Source organism: Rattus norvegicus, chromosome 2 (assembly GCF_021556685.1).
Source record: "Rattus norvegicus strain SHRSP/BbbUtx chromosome 2, alternate assembly SHRSP_T2T, whole genome shotgun sequence".
Classification (NCBI taxonomy): Eukaryota; Metazoa; Chordata; class Mammalia; order Rodentia; family Muridae; genus Rattus; species Rattus norvegicus.
In genome coordinates, this window is record NC_141535.1 from 103,269,596 (window position 1) to 103,288,379 (window position 18,784).

Below are 18,784 nucleotides of genomic sequence, written 5' to 3' on the forward strand. Positions count from 1 at the left end.
TATTATCTTTGTAGTGCTGGATTTGTGGAAAGATATTGTGTAAATTTGGTTTTGTCATGGAATATCTTGGTTTCTCCATCAATGTTAATTGAGAGTTTTGCTGGATACAGTAACCTGGGCTGGCATTTGTGTTCTCTAGGGTCTGTATGACATCAGTCCAGGATCTTCTGGCCTTCATAGTTTCTGGCGAGAAGTCTGGTGTGATTCTGATAGGTCTCCCTTTATATGTTACTTGACCTTTTTCCCTTACTGCTTTTAATATTCTTTCTTTATTTTGTGCGTTTGGTGTTTTGACAATTATGTGACGGGAGGTGTTTCTTTTCTGGTCCAATCTATTTGGAGTTCTGTAGGCTTCTTGTATGTCTATGGGTATTCCTTTTTTTAGGTTAGGGAAGTTTTCTTCTATGATTTTGTTGAAGATATTTACTGGTCCTTTGAGCTGGGAGTCTTCACTCTCTTCTATGCCTATTATCCTTAGGTTTGATCTTCTCATTGAGTCCTGGATTTCCTGTATGTTTTGGACCAGTAGCTTTTTCCCCTTTACATTATCTTTGACAGTTGAGTCAATGATTTCTATGGAATCTTCTGCTCCTGAGATTCTCTCTTCCATCTCTTGTATTCTGTTGGTGAAGCTTGTATCTACAGCTCCTTGTCTCTTCTTTTGGTTTTCTATATCCAGGGTTGTTTCCATGTGTTCTTTCTTGATTGCTTCTATTTCCATTTTTAATTCCTTCAACTGTTTGATTGTGTTTTCCTGGAATTCTTTCAGGGATTTTTGTGTCTCCTCTCTATGGGCTTCTACTTGTTTATTTATGTTTTCCTGGAATTCTTTCAGGGATTTTTGCGATTCTTTCAGGCATTTTTGCGATTCCTCTCTGTAGGCTTCTACTTGTTCTCTAAGGGAGTTCTTCACGTCTTTCTTGAAGTCCTCCAGCATCATGATCAAAAATGATTTTGGAACTAGATCTTGCTTTTCTGGTGTGTTTGGATATTCCATGTTTGTTTTGATGGGAGAATTGGGCTCCGATGGTGCCATGTAGTCTTGGTTTCTGTTGCTTGGGTTCCTGCGCTTGCCTCTCGCCATCAGATTATCTCTAGTGTTACTTTGTTCTGCTATTTCTGACAGTGGCTAGACTGTCCTATAAGCCTGTGTGTCAGGAGTGCTGTAGACCTGTTTTCCTCTCTTTCAGTCAGTTATGGGGACAGAGTGTTCTGCTTTCGGGCATGTAGTTTTTCCTCTCTACAGGTCTTCAGCTGTTCCTGTGGGCCTGTGTTTGAGTTCACCAGGCAGCTTTCTTGCAGCAGAAAATTTGGTCTTACCTGTGGTCCTGAGGCTCAAGTTCACTCGTGGGGTGCTGCCCACGGGCTCTCTGCAGCAGCAGCAACCAGGAAGACCTGTGCCGCCCCTTCCGGGAGCTTCAGTGCACCAGGGTTCCAGATGGTCTTTGGCTTTTTCCTCTGGCGTCCGAGATGTGTGTGCAGGGAGCAGTCTCTTCTGGTTTCCCAGGCTTGTCTGCCTCTCTGAAGGTTTAGCTCTCCCTCCCACGGGATTTGGGTGCAGAGAACTGTTTATCCGGTCTGTTTCTATCAGGTTCCGGCGGTGTCTCAGGCAGGGGTCCTGCCGCTCCTGGGCCCTCCCCCATGGGAGCCCAGAGGCCTTATACAGTTTCCTCTTGGGCCAGGGATATGGGCAGGGGTGAGCAGTGTTGGTGGTCTCTTCCGCTCTGCAGCCTCAGGAGTGCCCACCTGACCAGGCGGTTGGGTCTCTCTCTCACCGGGTCTGGGAGCAGAGAGCTGCTGCTCTATTTTTATTTCTTTAAACAATGTTGACATGCTTAAATAAATTGCTCAAAAAACTGAAGGCCGACAGTTCAAACAGTTGCTACCTTCAGTCTTTGCTGCCAGCTATAGAACTCACAAATGGGCTCTCCTGTCTTTCTCAAAAGTACCCTCACAGTTTGGAATGGGGAGGATTGTATAATCTCTCGGAAATCAGTCAACATTAAAGAGTTTATCCTTGAGACGGTTTGGCACTTTTGTGAATCTTAGCATTTGAAACAATAAAACCACACCAGTGAAACACTATGAAACATTATTTTCTCTATCCTCCCATGTTCCCATTACAAACTCCACTGTGTGGAATTTTGAATAAAAGTGAAAACTGCAGCGAGTCATTTCTGAACACTCTGGGAAAGCAGATCAAAAGACTAGTGCTAAATTCAGTTTGGTTTTCCTTCTCTTCTATGCCGAAGCCAATAGAATAAATCCAAACAAAACCGTTGAGGTAAACACTAACAATCTCTTGTGGATTAATGGCTTCCTTTTTATGGAAAGAGGTGGAGCAGAGTATTTAAAGAGAGAGAAGGTTTTATAGTGTTGACCTTGGATCGAAAATATGATTCAGAGCACAGAAAAATGTTGATTGCTTAGTTGTTATTGCCAGTCACCTGGACAGAATTCCAATAGACTCACAACCATATGGCTCTGTCTTCCGCCAAGACCTAGAGACATGTATTATACTTGCTGCTCAATGCACATCTGCCACCCAGGAAAAGGGGACCAAGAGAGATGGGAATCCATCCTCCCTCTTTTTGCACCCTACAAGGAGGAACCAATGTCTAAGAACATTGGAAGGAAAATATCACTAAGACCTGTGATGCTTCATACAAAGACATCACGGAGCATCAAGACACCAGGCCAGGGTAGTGGGACGGATGAGCGCCCCAGAACAATTCCTAACAAGCGAGGTAGCTCAAAGTCCACCTTAATGTTTAGCTGCCGAGATTCAATAAGAAGTGTGTGTGTGTGTGTGTGTGTGTGTGTGTGTGTGTGTGTGTGTGTACTGAGATTATCTTTCTATATCTAATATTTAAAGTACTAAGTACAGAAACACACAGAGAGCTAGGCAATTTGCAGGGACAGTAAATCTATCAAAGAAGAAACAAAGAGCCTGGGGACATGAACAGGGGGTATTGACAGGGTTTCAGGTTTTTACAGCTTCCCCAGCAAAGCCATATTTAATTCAGAAACATATAAGAGCAAGAAGTAGAAACAGGACATATTTGAAGGGATGAAAATTGATACAAGAAATATTTGGTAAATCTGTCTGTCTGTCCTGCAGATAAGATAGCGAATGGTGCTCCACATGCCAGGCAAGGCAGTTGGAGTCATAGTATGTATGAACCTCTACAAAACAATTTTACCACTGACTTAGTGAAGCAGCTTCATGAAGGCAGAATTTGCAAAGAGCCTGGAACCAAGATGTATATACAAGGAAGGGCTCGACCCATCAGAATGAAATATGATCAGCAGGGGTGATGGAGTGCCCTGACATTCTTCCTGAGAAGCACCAGTGCCAGGAATTGCGCTGATTGAGTGAAAGGAGCCAAGAGAGAACCCCAGGGACTTGGAGGGAAACACAAGTATACTTTGTAGGGTGGAAACGTGGGGATGTGATGCTAAGTAAAAAAAGTTAGGTATAAAAAAACAAGTGTGCTGTGATTCCAGTCAGGTAATACAGGTAATACAATTCAGGACAACTGAAATCAAGAAGGAGAAAACAGGTTGGTGGTCGCCAGGACATAGGGGAAAGGGTGAGCAATGAACATTCCACTGGCTCCTGTTTTAATACAGGGAGATAATTGTCAACTAAATAAGAGACAAAAGCACAGCTTTTTTTCTTTTTTGAATCACTATTGTTCTGCTGTAGTCAGGGATGGTGATTCCCCCAAAGTTCTCTTATTGCTGAGAATAGTTTTCAATATCCTGGGATTTTTGTTATTCTAGATGAATTCGAGAATTGCTCTTTCTATCTCTGTGAAGAATTGAGTCAGAATTTTGATGGGGAATCTGTAGATTGCTTTTGCTAAGATGGCCGTCTTTACTATGTTAATCCTGCCAATCCATGAGCATGGGAGCTCCTTCCATCTTCTGAGGTCTTCTTTGATTTCTTTCTTCAGAGACTTGAAGTTCTGGTCATACAGATCTTTTACTTGCTTGGTTAGAGTCACCCAACATATTTTATATCATCTGTGACTATTGTGAAGGATGTCATTTCCCTAATTTCTCTATCATCCTGTTTATCCTTTGAGTAGAGGAAGGCTACTGATTTGAGTTAATTTTATACCCAGCCACTTTGCTGAAGTTATCAGCTGTAGGAGTTCTCTGGTAGAATTTTGGGGTTAACTTATGTATACTATCATATCATCCACAAATAGTGATAACTTCAATTTTTCCTTTCCAATTTTTATTCCCATGATCTCCTTTTGTTGTCAAATTGCTCTACCTAGAACTTCAAGTACTAAGTTGAATAGATAGGAAGAGAGTGGGCAGCCTTGTATTGTCCCTGATTTTAGTATGATTGCTTCTATTTTTCTCTTTATATAATTTGATGTTGGCCATTGGTTGGTTGTATATTGCTTTTATTATGTTTAGGTATGTGCCATGAATTTCTGATCTCTTTAATACTTTTAATATCAAGGGATGTTGGATTTTATCAAAGGCTTTTTCAGCATTTAGTGAAATGAACATGTGACTTTTTTCTTTGAGTTTGTTTATATAGTGGATTATGTTGATAGATTTTCATATGTTGAACCATCCCTGCATCCCTGCGATGAAGCCTACTTGATTGTGGTGAATAATATTTTTGATGTGTTCTGGGATTCTGTTTGCAAGAAATTTATTGAGTACTTTTGCATCAATATTCATAAACAAAATTGGTCTGAGGTTCACTTTCTCTGTTGGTTCTTTGTGTGATTTAAATATCAGAGTAACTGTGGCTTCATAGAATGAACTAGGTAGCATTACCTAGTTTATATTTTGTGGAATAGTTTGAGGAATGTTAGTATTAGCTCTTCTTTGAAGGTCTGGTAGAATTCTGTACTAAATCCATCTAGCCCTGGGCTATTTTTGGGAAGTTGGAAGGTTTTTAATGACTGCTTATATTTTCTTAGGGGTTATGTGACTGTTTATGTAGTTTACCTAATCTTGGTTTAATGTTGGTTCATAGTATCAGTCTAGAAAATCATTGATTTCATCTAGATTTTTCAGTTTTGTTGAATATATGCTTTTATAATAAAATCTGATGATTGTTTTTAATTCCTTAGTTTCTGTTATGTCTCCCTTTTCATTTCTGGTTTTGTTAATTTGGGTACTGTATCTGTGTCTTTTAGTTCACTTGGCTCAGGGATTATCTATCTTGTTGATAGATAATCTCAAAGAACCAGCTCTTAGTTTTGTAAATTATTTTATTGCTCCCTTTGTTTCTAATTGGTTTATTTCAACCTTGAGTTAGACTTTATTTCCTGCTATGTACTCCTCTTAGATATGTTTGCTTTTTTTCTCTAAAGATTTCAGGTGTGCTGTTAAATTGATGGTATAGGATCTCTCCCTTTTCTTTAAGAATGCACTTAGTGCTAAGAGTTTTCCTTTTAACAATGTTTTCATTGTGTCTCATTACTTTTAGTATGCTATGCCTTCATTTTCTTTGAATTCTAGAAAGTCTTTAATTTGTTTATTTCCTCCCTGATCAAGTTATCATTGAGTAGAGACTGGTTCAGTTTCCATAAGTATGTGAGCTTTCTGTTTCGGTTGTTATTGAAGTCCAACCTTAGTCCTGGTGATCTGATAGACTGTATTGGAATATTTCAATTTTATATCTATTAAGGCCTTTTTTGTGCCTTATTATATGGTCAATATTGGAGAAAGTTCAATGGTGTTGAGAAGAAGGTATATTCTTTTGTTTTGGGGTGAAATGGTCTGTAATATCTGTTAAATCCATTTGGTTCATAACTTCTGTTAGTTGTTCACTGTGTCTCTGTTTAGTTTTTGTTTCAATGACCTGTCCATTGGCGAGAGTTGGGTGTTGAAGTCTCCCACTATTATTGTGTGAGGGTCAATGTATGTTTTGCACTTTAGTAATGTTTTTTACAAATGTGGGTGCCCTTGCATTTGTGGCATAGATTTTCATAATCAAGACTTCATCCTGCTGGATTTATCCTTTGATGAGTATCAAGTATACCTCCTCATCTTTGTTCATTACTTTTGGTTCAAAGTCTATTTTATTGGGTATTAGAGTGACTACTCCAGCTTGTTTCTTAGGACCATTTGCTTGGGAAACTTTTTCTAGCCCTTTTCTCTAAGGTAGTGCCTGTCTTTTTTCTGAGGTATGTTTCCTGTACGCAGCAAAATGATGGATCCTGTTTATTTATCCAGTCTTTTAGCTTGTGTCTTTTTAATGGGGAATTGAATCCATTGATGTTGAGAGATATTAAAAACCAATGATTGTTGCTTCCTGTTATTTTTGTTGTTAGAGGTGGTATTGTGTGTGTGTGTGTGTGTGTGTGTGTGTGTGTGTGTGTTTCTCTCCATTTGGGTTTGTTATGAGATGATTAACTTTTTGTGTTTTCTTGGGTGTAGTTACCTTCCTTCTGTTGGAGTTGTTCTTCTAATATCCTCTGTAGGATTGGATTAGTAGAAAGATAATGTTTAACTTAGTTTTGTCATGGAATATCTTGTTTTCTCTATCTATGGTGGTTGAGAGTTTTGTGGGTATTCTGGGCTGGTATTGGTGCTTTTTTAAGGTCTGGATGATATATGCCCAGGATCTTCTGGCTTTTAGAGTCTCTGTTGAGAAGTCTGGTGTAATTCTGATAGGTCTGCCTTAATATGTTACCTGGCCTTTTCCCTTATAGTTTTTAATATTTTTCTTTGTTCTGTGCATTTAGTATTTGGATTATTGTGTGGTGAGAGAATTTCCTTTTCCAGTCCATTCTATTTGATGTTGTATAGGCTTCTTGTATATTCATGGCCATCTCTTTCTTTAGATTAGGGAAGTTTTCTTCTATGATTTTGTTGAAGATATTTTCTGGCTCTTTGAACTGAGAATCTTCACTGTCTTCTCTTCCTAGTATTCTTAGGTTAGGTCTTTTCATTGTGTCATAAATTTTCTGAATGTTTTGGTTAGGAACTTTTTCCACTTTGCATTTTCTTTGAGCAATATGTCAATACCTTCTATGGTATCTTCTTTTCCTAAGATTCTCTCTTTCATCTCTTGTGTTCTGTTGGTGATACTTACATTTGTAGCCCCTGTTTTCTTTTTCTTTTTTTTCTTTCCATCTTTATTAACTTGGGTATTTCTTATTTACATTTTTTTTATTATGAACTTGAGTATTTCTTATATACATTTCGAGTGTTATTCCCTTTCCCGGTTTCCGGGCAAACATCCCCCTAACCCCTCCCCCTCCCCTTCTTTATGGGTGTTCCCCTCCCCATCCTCCCCCCATTGCCACCCTCCCCCCAACAGTCTAGTTCACTGGGGGTTCAGTCTTAGCAGGACCCAGGGCTTCCCCTTCCACTGGTGCTCTTACTAGGATATTCATTGCTACCTATGAGGTCAGAGTCCAGGGTCAGTCCATGTATAGTCTTTAGGTAGTGGCTTAGTCCCTGGAAGCTCTGGTTGCTTGGCATTGTTGTACATATGGGGTCTCGAGCCCCTTCAAGCTCTTCCAGTTCTTTCTCTGATTCCTTCAACGGGGGTCCTATTCTCAGTTCAGTGGTTTGCTGCTGGCATTCGCCTCTGTATTGGCTGTATTCTGGCTGTGTCTCTCAGGAGCGATCTACATCCGGCTCCTGTCGGTCTGCACTTCTTTGCTTCATCCATCTTGTCTAATTGGGTGGCTGTATATGTATGGGCCACATGTGGGGCAGGCTCTGAATGGGTGTTCCTTCAGTCTCTGTTTTAATATTTGCCTCTCTCTTCCCTGCCAAGGGTATTCTTGTTCCCCTTTTAAAGAAGGAGTGAAGCATTCACATTTTGATCATCCGTCTTGAGTTTCGTTTGTTCTAGGGATCTAGGGTAATTCAAGCATTTGGGCTAATAGCCACTTATCAATGAGTGCATACCATGTATGTCTTTCTGTGATTGGGTTAGCTCACTCAGGATGATATTTTCCAGTTCCAACCATTTGCCTATGAATTTCATAAACTCGTTGTTTTTGATAGCTGAGTAATATTCCATTGTGTAGATGTACCACATTTTCTGTATCCATTCCTCTGTTGAAGGGCATCTGGGTTCTTTCCATTTTCTGACTATTATAAATAAGGCTGCGATGAACATAGTGGAGCACGTGTCTCTTTTATATGTTGAGGCATCTTTTGGGTATATGCCCAAGAGAGGTATAGCTGGATCCTCAGGCAGTTCAATGTCCAATTTTTTGAGGAACCTCCAGACTGATTTCCAGAATGGTTGTACCAGTCTGCAATCCCACCAACAATGGAGGAGTGTTCCTCTTTCTCCACATCCTTGCCAGCATCTGCTGTCATCTGAGTTTTTGATCTTAGCCATTCTCACTGGTGTGAGGTGAAATCTCAGGGTTGTTTTGATTTGCATTTCCCTTATGACTAAAGATGTTGAACATTTCTTTAGGTGTTTCTCAGCCATTCGGCATTCCTCAGCTGTGAATTCTTTGTTTAGCTCTGAACCCCATTTTTTACGGTCTAACTTCTTGAGTTCTTTGTATATTTTGGATATAAGGCCTCTATCTGTTGTAGGATTGGTAAAGATCTTTTCCCAATCTGTTGGTTGCCATTTTGTCCTAACCACAGTGTCCTTTGCCTTACAGAAGCTTTGCAGTTTTATGAGATCCCATTTGTCGATTCTTGATCTTAGAGCATAAGCCATTGGTGTTTTGTTCAGGAAATTTTTTCCAGTGCCCATGTGTTCCAGATGCTTCCCTAGTTTTTCTTCTATTAGTTTGAGTGTATCTGGTTTGATGTGGAGGTCCTTGATCCACTTGGATTTAAGCTTTTTACAGGGTGATAAGCATGGATCGATCTGCATTCTTCTACATGTTGACCTCCAGTTGAACCAGCACCATTTGCTGAAAATGCTATCTTTTTTCCATTGGATGGTTTTGGCTCCTTTGTCAAAAATCAAGTGCCCATAGGTATGTGGGTTCATTTCTGGGTCTTCAATTCTGTTCCATTAGTCTATCTGTTTGTTCCTTCTGTTCTTAGACTTGCTTTTGCCATCTGGTTATCTCTGGTGTTAACTGCTCTGGGTGTCTCAGATATTTCTGAGTGCTCTGGGATAGAACATGCCTCCTGGGAGGCAGACAGTGCAAACCTCTTAGGAAATAGGCAGGCTGTGGGGTCCAGGAGCAGGCACATCACTCTGTCACAAGTACAGGAGAGAGTGCAGACTAGAAAAGCAATCACATTTCTATTTTCAATCAGTCTCACTGCTTCACATTTGGATCATCCTAAAATTCAATGTCTAAGCCACAGATTCTAGTTTGTCTGGATTTCACTTTGTGGATTTTATTCATTTATCCTCATCATTATAATATTCTGAAAAAGCATCTCATAATTTAGTATTCATTCTACTCTGCTGATTGAGTAGACTCCAATTTGTGATTACAAACAGCTGATAGGAATTTTCTTGTACTTATATATCTTGGTGCATGAGTGCTAAGAGGTGTTTTTATTTATACACAGGAATATAATTCCATATACACAGAGTATTCACATCTACAGTGTATTAATTAGCACCAAGTAGTTCTAAAAAACTGAGGGGTTAATTTATATTTCCCAGTAAGTAAGTACAGAAACTCACATTCTTGCCAATGCTTGACATTGACTGACTGAAAATATGTGTCAGTCTAGTGTGGGGGATATGGCATAGTGCCACAGCTCTACTTTTTGTCTCTTTATTTTCGGGTAAGGTTAAACACTTATATGCAAGTGTGGTATGTATACATGTGTGTATTGGTTCACTACATGCCTATGTACACGTGTGTGGAGACCAAAAGCTGACCTAGGCAAATGGCTCCCGAGTAACACCACCTAACTTTGTCTTCTGTCCTCCACATACACTAGCCCACACAAACAAATACCTGCACATAAATGTACAACACCACCAAAGATAGAAGCAAGCAAACGAAGAAAGAAATATTAGTTTGCAAAGGAATCAGTTGGTTCTTGGACCTTGGGGATCTGAATATTACTTTCCTTCTTTTTAAAATATATCTTCCTGCAAAGTATATAATTAGACACAGGCTGTTTTATCACTCTGTTCTGCATACTTTTTAATCTCTTTTCATATTTTCTTTCTGTGTCTGTGTTACATTCTGAATAATTTTTTCAAATAGGTCTTCTACTTCATGAATTCCCTTTTTAGCTTTTTAAAGCTCTTTAGTTTTTTAAATATAATTTCAGATACTTTTATCACTAGGATTTTTATTAATTTTATTAATTTCAAAATCTGATAATTTTAAATATGTAATTATCTTATACTCTTGTGTTTGATAAATGCAAAAATGGAAGTCCCTCTGAATCATTTTATATTTTGTTGTTACTCTAGGGCTTTCACTCAGTGTAGATTGTTTCTTGTCTCTCTTTCTGTGAGTGTGTGCATGTGCATGTGCATGTGTGTTTCTTGCAATTTTTTTAGGGGCTCCTTGGTGCTAAGTTGAATGCAAAGTCATTAATTTCTGCTAGGTTCCTGAGAGTATACCTTGCACTGAACAACTGTATGATGAATGATTTTCTTGGTATCTCACAGAAGACATGGGTACTGAAAAGTCATAGGCTGACAATTTGTGGGCTTATTGGTTTGTCTTCAAACATTTTTAAGGAAGGTTCTTCAGCTCAGCAGCAGATAGGGAGTGTGGCTACCTTGGACACTTGTTATGTGTTAAACTTCTCTTTTAAGTTCTCCACCAAAGCAAGCCTTGGGCTTTAACTTCTGCTCCAACAAGAGCCATATATGCAGACTCATCCTCCATTATAAATGATATTTTTCATACATGTAGTTTTTATGGAAAGTAGAACTCCAGGAAAGAGCAATGTTCAATGTTCTAATCCTGTAATTCTCAGAATTTGAAAGATTCAGGCAATGTCTCATAAGCATGCTTGTTATTTAACCAAAACACTCATTGTTTGTTCCATTATCAAAGGAACTTGGTAAAAACAGGTTTGATTATTGTTTCTCTGTGTTTTCTCCCCAGATATGGACTTTCCAGTTGTTCTCCAGCCTACAAATACAAATGAGAAAACACAGCTAATCAGAGAAGGATCTCGAAGTTACTGCACAGACTCTTGATGATGGGCTCATGGAGGGTCCACAGCTCCTCTTTTTGGTTCAGCCGTGTCTCTGGGTTGTCATGAGGGAGGTGCAAACATGAAATGCTGTGAACATATTCACATTTGTATTTTATTTTTAGGTTAAGGGGAAGATGATTGCTACATAATTTTCTCAGACTTTCTCTTTGAGTAGAATCCTAATGAAAAGCATTCAGTTTATGAATAAAGGCCTGAAGAGTTGTTTTATGCTGATTTCATGAGGTAAGATGGTGGCAGTGGACAGTCATTATGAGTCTGATCTTAAGATGAGCCAGATGTTATTCCTCATGTCTAAAGTTGTACTATTTTAGAAGAAAAGACACTTTTTCTATCTTAACACAATTGTCATTCTTGCCACAAATGTCATAAGCAAAACTTTCAGAGCAGTTGAGAAGGAATTAGTGTTTGTGGAGTTCTTTGTGGATATTTAAAATATATATAGTATAGAAATATGATCTATACTAGTAAAAGACATGATTTTTGCTGAAAAGTGATGAGTAAAGACAGGAGTGGCTAGGTTTAGTGCATGCTGTTAGATCGGCTTTAAAAATGACAAAAAATACTTAACCTTAGTTAAATCTTAGAACTGAGCCAGAGAGTCAGCCGGAACCTGACCTAGCTAGCCCCAAACAGTACACTGACCATTTTCTTTATAAAATTATCTTTATATAATCTGCCTGCATAAGTCAGTTAGGGAAGAGAAACACAGGAAGTAAGGGATGCATATCTAACAGCTGTAAAGTAACACTGAAAAGTACAGCACCCATTTTGATAGAATTCATTATGGAACAGCTCTGCATGCTAGGCCTCTTGAGCCCCCAAATCACTTCTGTATCTGCTTGTTTGATTCTTTTATCTTATCATGCTGAAGGAACCACACACTATTTCTAAAATGGCAGAGCAGTGAGGACTTGTTGCTTTTTCCCTGAGCCTGCCTTACTTCTTTATGTAATATTTCATTTTAAAGTTCTTGTTATATTTTTGTATAACATTGCATAAAAGGCTCTCTTCTTTTTCTTTTGCTACTTTTCCCCACCCCACTAAATTATAGTCAATTGCTGCTAAATATATACTGTAAGTGAAAACCAGTGTCACATCTCTGACAGTTCTAGAGTCACTAAAGCTCTGCTCAAACTGTGCAGTCGCTGGGATTTCTCCCCTTACATACTGAAGCACAGAAAGACTTGATTTGGAAGCTAAGAAAACTAGTTCTAGCCTATGTTATGACTGATTCTTGTGTTGCCGGCACACAGATCCATACCAAACTGGCAGCTTCCTGAAGAAGCTTTTCTGAAACTTCCAACCAGACAGAATAGGACCTATGGTTAAGACAATGAATTTCACGGTGAGGCAAATGTAAAGCTTGTCAGACTGGTTGAAAATAGAAAGGGGATCCAGAACAAGTCAAACACACCATCTGGGACACCTTGGGCTTCTCTGAGGAAGAGCTGCAATTAGGCTTCTTTACAATGGCTCTATATGGGGTTTTGGCAGCTCTCCCATTACATCTCTAAAGTTTGTTCAGAAGCCACTCTCTCTCCAACATTGCCTAAAGACATTAATTTGTAACAAGGTTAACGATTGAAGTTTTTTTTTTTTAAATTAGTGTCTTAGAGTTTCTATTGCTATGAAGAGAGACCATGATCACTGCACCTCTTATAAAGGAAATCATTCAACTGTGCCTGACTTATAGGATCAGAGGTTTAGTCCATTATCATCATAGTGGAAGCATGGTGGTATGACATATAGACATGGTGCTGGAGAAGGGGAGCCGGGAGTTCTACATCTGGATCAGCAGGGAGCAGAGAGAGAGAGAGAGAGAGAGAGAGAGAGAGAGAGAGAGAGAGAGAGAGAGAGAGAGAGAGAGAGAGAGGAGAGAGAGAGAGAGAGATTGGGCCTGGTTAAAGTACCAAAAAACTCTAAAACCCACCTCCAGTCATACCCTTCCTCCAACAAGGCTACACCTATTCCAAAAAGCCACATTTCCTAATAGTGGCACTATTAGCCTATAGGGGCCATTTTCATTTAAACCTTCACATTCCACTCCCTGGCCTCATAGGCTTGTAACTGTGTCATAATGTAGAAATGCATTCAGTCCAACTCCAGAAGTCCTCATAGTCTGTCTGAACCATGTTTAAAAGTCCAAAATATCTTTGCAGACTCATGGCACTCTCTTAACTGTAACCTCTGTAAAATCAAAATCAAAATAATAATAAAATGATTATTAATAATAAAACAATATACATTACTACTCCAAAGAGGAGGAAATGGGGCATAAGAGGAAATATTGGATCAAAGAAAGACCAAATATCAATGGGGCAAACTCTAAACTCTGCATCTCCATGTCTAATGTCAAAGTGCTTTTCAGATCTCCAACTCCTTTCAGCTTTGTTGACTGAAACGCACTTCTTAATCTTGGGTTGTTTCCACTCTGTTAACAACTCTCCTTGGTAGGTTTCCCATGGCTCTGGCATTTCCAACATCTTGGGGTCTCTAAGGCAATCCAAGCTTCACCTTCACAGCTTCCTGCAATGGCTTCTTCAGGCCTCAACACAGGAACACCCCTGACACATGCCTGGCCTCAGTGGCCTTCCTTGGTCACAGAGGGAGATTTGATAACCCCTTTCTTCTATCCTTGATTGTAAAGCCAGAACCAAGTGGTTGAAGCTGCCCAGTTCTGTTGTTGGCTGGGTTTGCAATACGGCCTACTCATTCAATTACATCTTCATCAGCTTTCTGGTTCCGGTGGTTTCCTTCATCACCCGAGCTTAGCTGTCCTGGAACTTGCTTTGTAGACCAGGGTGGCCTTGATCTCAGTCTCTGCTTCTGATTGCTTAGATTAAAGACATGTACCACCATGCCAGCCCTAAACTTTAATTCCTTTTCACAAGTTGTACGCTTAGCTGTTAGGGGTATGGCTGTGAGGTTAACACTCCCGTTATTCCACTTAGTATCAGGCTTTTCTTTAATCTGTTGACACTTCCTGGTGCCACTTTTCTCCTAAAACTGTACATTTTATGGTCCTTCTTGTTCAGTTTTCTCCTTTTCATTATAGATCTGCATTAGTGTGGCCACTAAAATCCAAGCACCGTCATCAATACTAGGCTGTCGGGTAATCTCCTCTGCTGAAGCTGTTAATCTGTCACTCCTGTTTATCCTTAGGCAGATGTTTTGGACAAAAGTAGAAAGCAACCACATTCTTTACCAAACTATCCTAGGAATGTTCTCCAGGCTACATATTAATGTCTGTCCATTCTGGAACCTCTTGAATCAGGCCCCCAGAGTTTAAATCAGCGTCTTCCATGATCCTGCCAGAAATGGCCCGTTAATCTCTGCTTAAAGCATTCAACTGCTTTCCTAATCCAAAATCCCCAAATCTATATTCCTCCAAACAAAAGCAAGGTCAGGCATATCACAGCAATACCTCAGATACTGGCACCAACTTTTTAGTTAAGGTTTTAATTGCTGTTCAGAAATAATATGACCATGGCAACTCTTATAAAGGAAAACATTTAATTGATGCTGACTTATAGGCAGAGGCTGGCTTGGTTGATTATCATCATGGCAGGAAACATGGCAGTGTGCAGGCAGACCTGGTACTTGAGAAGGCACTGAGAATTTTACCTCGGGACCAGCAGGCCTGGCTTGAGTATCTGAAACCTCAAAACACATCCTCAGTGACACACTTCTTCCAACAAGGCCAAAAAGTGCCACTTTCTATGAGCCTATATGGGCCATTTTCATTCAAACTACCACCATCAGTAAACAAAGCTATGCAGCACATTTGTGATGGGACTTATCTAAGTTTAAAGAGGAGTGTGCTAGGAGCATACCATTTGTGATGCTATTCTTGATTCTCGAATTGATTACCTCTGGAATTAACCAAAACTCAAAAATGGAGGGCACTGAGGGATCTTTGCTAAATTTTAAATAGAAAAACCAATTTTTAATCTGTATCTTAGAAGTAGAAAGACGTACCTTTAATCCAGATCTTTTGATCTGGGAACATCTACCTCTAAATCTACCTCTGGAAGCATATGTGAGGACATGGGAGAAAGAAGCTTTTGCTCTTTGCCTGCTTGCCCTCACCTTACTAGATATCCATTCCTTCACTGGTATTAGCACCTACTTTGGGTTTCTAGCATACACTGAAGACCAGCGGAGACATCTAGCCCTTGGGGACTGAGCAACTACTGGATTCTTGGACTTTCCATTCACAACTAGTCATTTAGTCATTGTTGGATTACCTGGACCACAGCCTATAGTCATTCCAATAAATCCCTAAATCCCACTATATATATATATATATATATATATATATATATATATATATATATATATATATATATATAATGTGTGAGGGAACTATTCATTAAGTCTTATGACTCTAGAGAACCCTGACACCAGTCTACATCATTTCACCCTATGTAACATGACCTAATCACTGTCATCAACATCCTTGGTTGAGAAGTCTTTGGGAACATACCACCTGGCTTTAAGTGAGCACGATTTAGTTACTGCTTTTGTTATCAGATACCTTTTAGAAAGCAAGAAGGTCTTCATGGGACCACTCAACACCCTATCAGTGGCCTCTGAAGTATGAAATCTCCTGCCTTCCTGAGCAGCAAAAATAGATGGAGAATCAGGACCACAGCCTCCTCCCTTTTCCAATGTTTTCTCCCTATGTTACCACAATTCCCTGTCCTTTTATCCTGCTTCACCTGGGACCAAGAAGCTTGCTTGAGAATGCAATAATAATCTCTCTCTCTCTCTCTCTCTCTCTCTCTCTCTCTCTCTCTCTCTCTCTCTCTGACTTCATGTCTCCTCTGACCTCTAAGTTGCTGGGGACTAGAGGAAGCTCTTGTCATGGAGCAGCTTCTGGGACATCAATCATTTAGCGAATGGGGGCTGGTTTTACAGAAACTATATTGTGCCAAAGCAGACAAATGCAATGTGACTTCTTATGCATATAAACTCTCTCACCCAACAAGACCCAGGAAGACACCCAGTATTAATAGCCTCAATAACCAGCAAGTGCTTGGAACACTGTTGCCAACAAATAAATACTACTTTGTATTTGGAGGAAACAAAAGGCTAAATAGCCCAATCTGTGGGTAATTTGAGCTTGACATTTCCTTCCTGTGTTCTGGCTACAGGAAGGCCAGGCTTATTCTGGATAGCAAGTTATGATCGTAAAGCTCATCTTCCCTTTTTCTCTCACATACCCTTTTTCTTTCACATGTGGAATTTTTAACTTCCATTTCCAGCTTGCTCTGGCATTTGGTCCAGAAGTGCTAAAGGTAAGAGCCAGACATTTGGAACCAAAGTCAAAGGGCAGAATCAAATTCTCAGAGGGCTTCTGGTCAATATTTTCAACCCAGCTTGTTTCTGGCTACTGTGATATGAGGCAAATGCCTTAGAAACAGAGAAGTAAGGATGGCTCTTCACCTGAGAGAGAGGGACTGTCCACGGAAAGTGAGCTGCTAGCCATCAGCTCTTTGCAGTGGTCATTCATAGTCATGCTACCAGAATGGGAAATTTCAAAGTCATTCATATTTATTTCCTTTCCATTTTATATTAGGATATAATCTTTAAAAATATTTGTTGTTTGAGAATTTTATATAACATTTTGATCATAGTCTTTTCCCTCCCTCTAACTTCGCATGATCCTCCCCATCCATTCCCCATTCAACTTTCCATTCTTTCTCTCTCTTTTTTTTTTTTTTTTTTTTTTTTTTTCGGAGCTGGGGACCGAACCCAGGGCCTTGCGCTTCCTAGGCAAGTGCTCTACCACTGAGCTAAATCCCCAACCCCCTCTTTCTCTCTTTTAAAACAAAGCAAAACAAAAAATCATAACCAAATATTGGGGTCTGATTTGTATTGGCCAAGTATTCCTAAGCATGGAGCCTCATAGTTACTCATTTATGATCACTGCTGCTCTTTTCATGATATCCAGAAACTAACATATATGTCCATTAGCTGATGAATAGATACTGAAAATGTGATACGTTTATGTAGTGGGATGTTATTCAGCTAAGAATCATAAAATGTAGAAACAATCATCCAGTTAGGTAACCCAGAGACAGAAAGATAAAGATGGATATGTATGTTCATGTTTACAAAAATATATATCATTATTTAGAGTAATTGATATGCTCTTTCCACATTACAAATGATATGTAGTTTAAAACCCATTAGGGATGACTAGTCTGGGAATCTACATAATAAAAGAGCTCCTTTGGGGTCCCTGACTTACAGAGATGGCTCCAATTAAGAATGTATGATATCTGTGACATGCATAAGATGTCCCCTACCCTTCCGCATATCCTAATTTCTGGCATTTGTGAACATAGGACATTTTATACCAAAAGGTTAGGGCAGATGTAATTGTATGAGTGTTGAGATAAGATTGTCATGTATTTTCCAGACAGATGAGTATAATCACAGAGATCCTTAAGCTGTAGAAGAATGCTCTGAGAGATGCAGTAGGCCTCAGTGAGTGACCAAAGGCAAGCTTTGAAGATGGCGGCAAGAAGTCATGAGTCAAGAAACACAGTCCAGAATTAGAAAAGCTTAAGAGAAACAGATTTTCCCTTAAAGAGCCCAGAGTGAAACGCTGTTGGATAAAAGCTGGAGATTCTGTAGGTCGCATAGGCACCCAGACAGGTTTCAGCAAAGGGTCTTTTAATGAAGGGCCACAGCAGAAAGGATTCTGAGGTAGAGATCGCAGCAAGCAGCCCATGGGACAAAGAATAGCTCTTGCACTTACAGACTTCTAAAGGGATACAGGGCTCGATGACAATACCTACTCTAAGGGGTATCTGGGGTACCAGACACAGGAATAGGATTATAATTTGAGTTTCACCTGGCTGAGCAAATGCAGCCAGAAGCTGGGCTTCCTTTCCCTGGCCTATCTGAGACTTGAATGCTCTAACAGCAGCAGCAAGACATCTGACAGTTCTTTACATCTTAATCTGAACCAAGAACCAAGAGAGATTTAGGGAGTCCTGGCTAGAACTCCTGAAAGACAACATTTGGAGACCCATGTTGATATATCAGACCAACTTGTCCTGGTTACTCCTCCTCTCTTGAACAGAGTATACCTTTAACACGGCTGGGGCACTGTGTTTGTTTCTTCATTGTCTCTCTACACTTCCCTCCTGCTTTATTTAATCCCTGGTATCTAACTTCATCTCCTTTGTCCTTTTCCCATTCTCATTTCAGCTCTTGGCCTGTTCTCTTCCCTCCCATATTCTATCTTTGACCCTCAATGTCCACTCTGTACCTACACACTTCCTAGTTACCCTGATACACCAAACTGTTGTGAGTCAACCCTATCCACAGTGGGAATATTCAGCTAAGGATAACCTGAACTCCTTAATTTGACCTTGCCATTCTCCTGCTCTAGATCGCAAGTGCTTGAATTATAGGTACGCATACACACCACAGTTCTAGGGATTGTTAAACCCAGGGAGTCATGTATATTACCAAGCACTCTACCAATCCCACCACAGCTATCTTGTGGTGCCTGACCTGTGCCTGCTTACTACACTAGTATGAAGCCAGTGCCACACAGGCTGTTTAGAAGTTCGAGCCATTAGAAAGTGGCTGCTGAAGTCTGAGAAGGGGCTGGGTCATGATGGTCCTAAATACTCAATTTGTA

The 18,784-nt window shown here is 39.8% G+C and overlaps 1 protein-coding gene across 4 annotated transcripts in view; it reads left to right on the plus strand.

Annotated features, from left to right (window-relative positions):
- The window catches only part of Dnajc5b (DnaJ heat shock protein family (Hsp40) member C5 beta), a 93,038-nt gene extending 81,715 nt beyond the window's left edge, over positions 1–11,323 (plus strand). For 3 of the 4 annotated variants that reach the window (XM_087630553.1, XM_087630569.1, XM_087630560.1), the window contains one exon: positions 11,007–11,322. In XM_087630553.1, the coding sequence (XP_087486679.1) occupies positions 11,007–11,101 (95 nt within the window). In that variant the 3' untranslated portion in view covers positions 11,102–11,322. 4 annotated transcript variants of the gene reach the window in all.
- The last annotated feature ends 7,461 nt before the right edge of the window (positions 11,324–18,784 follow it).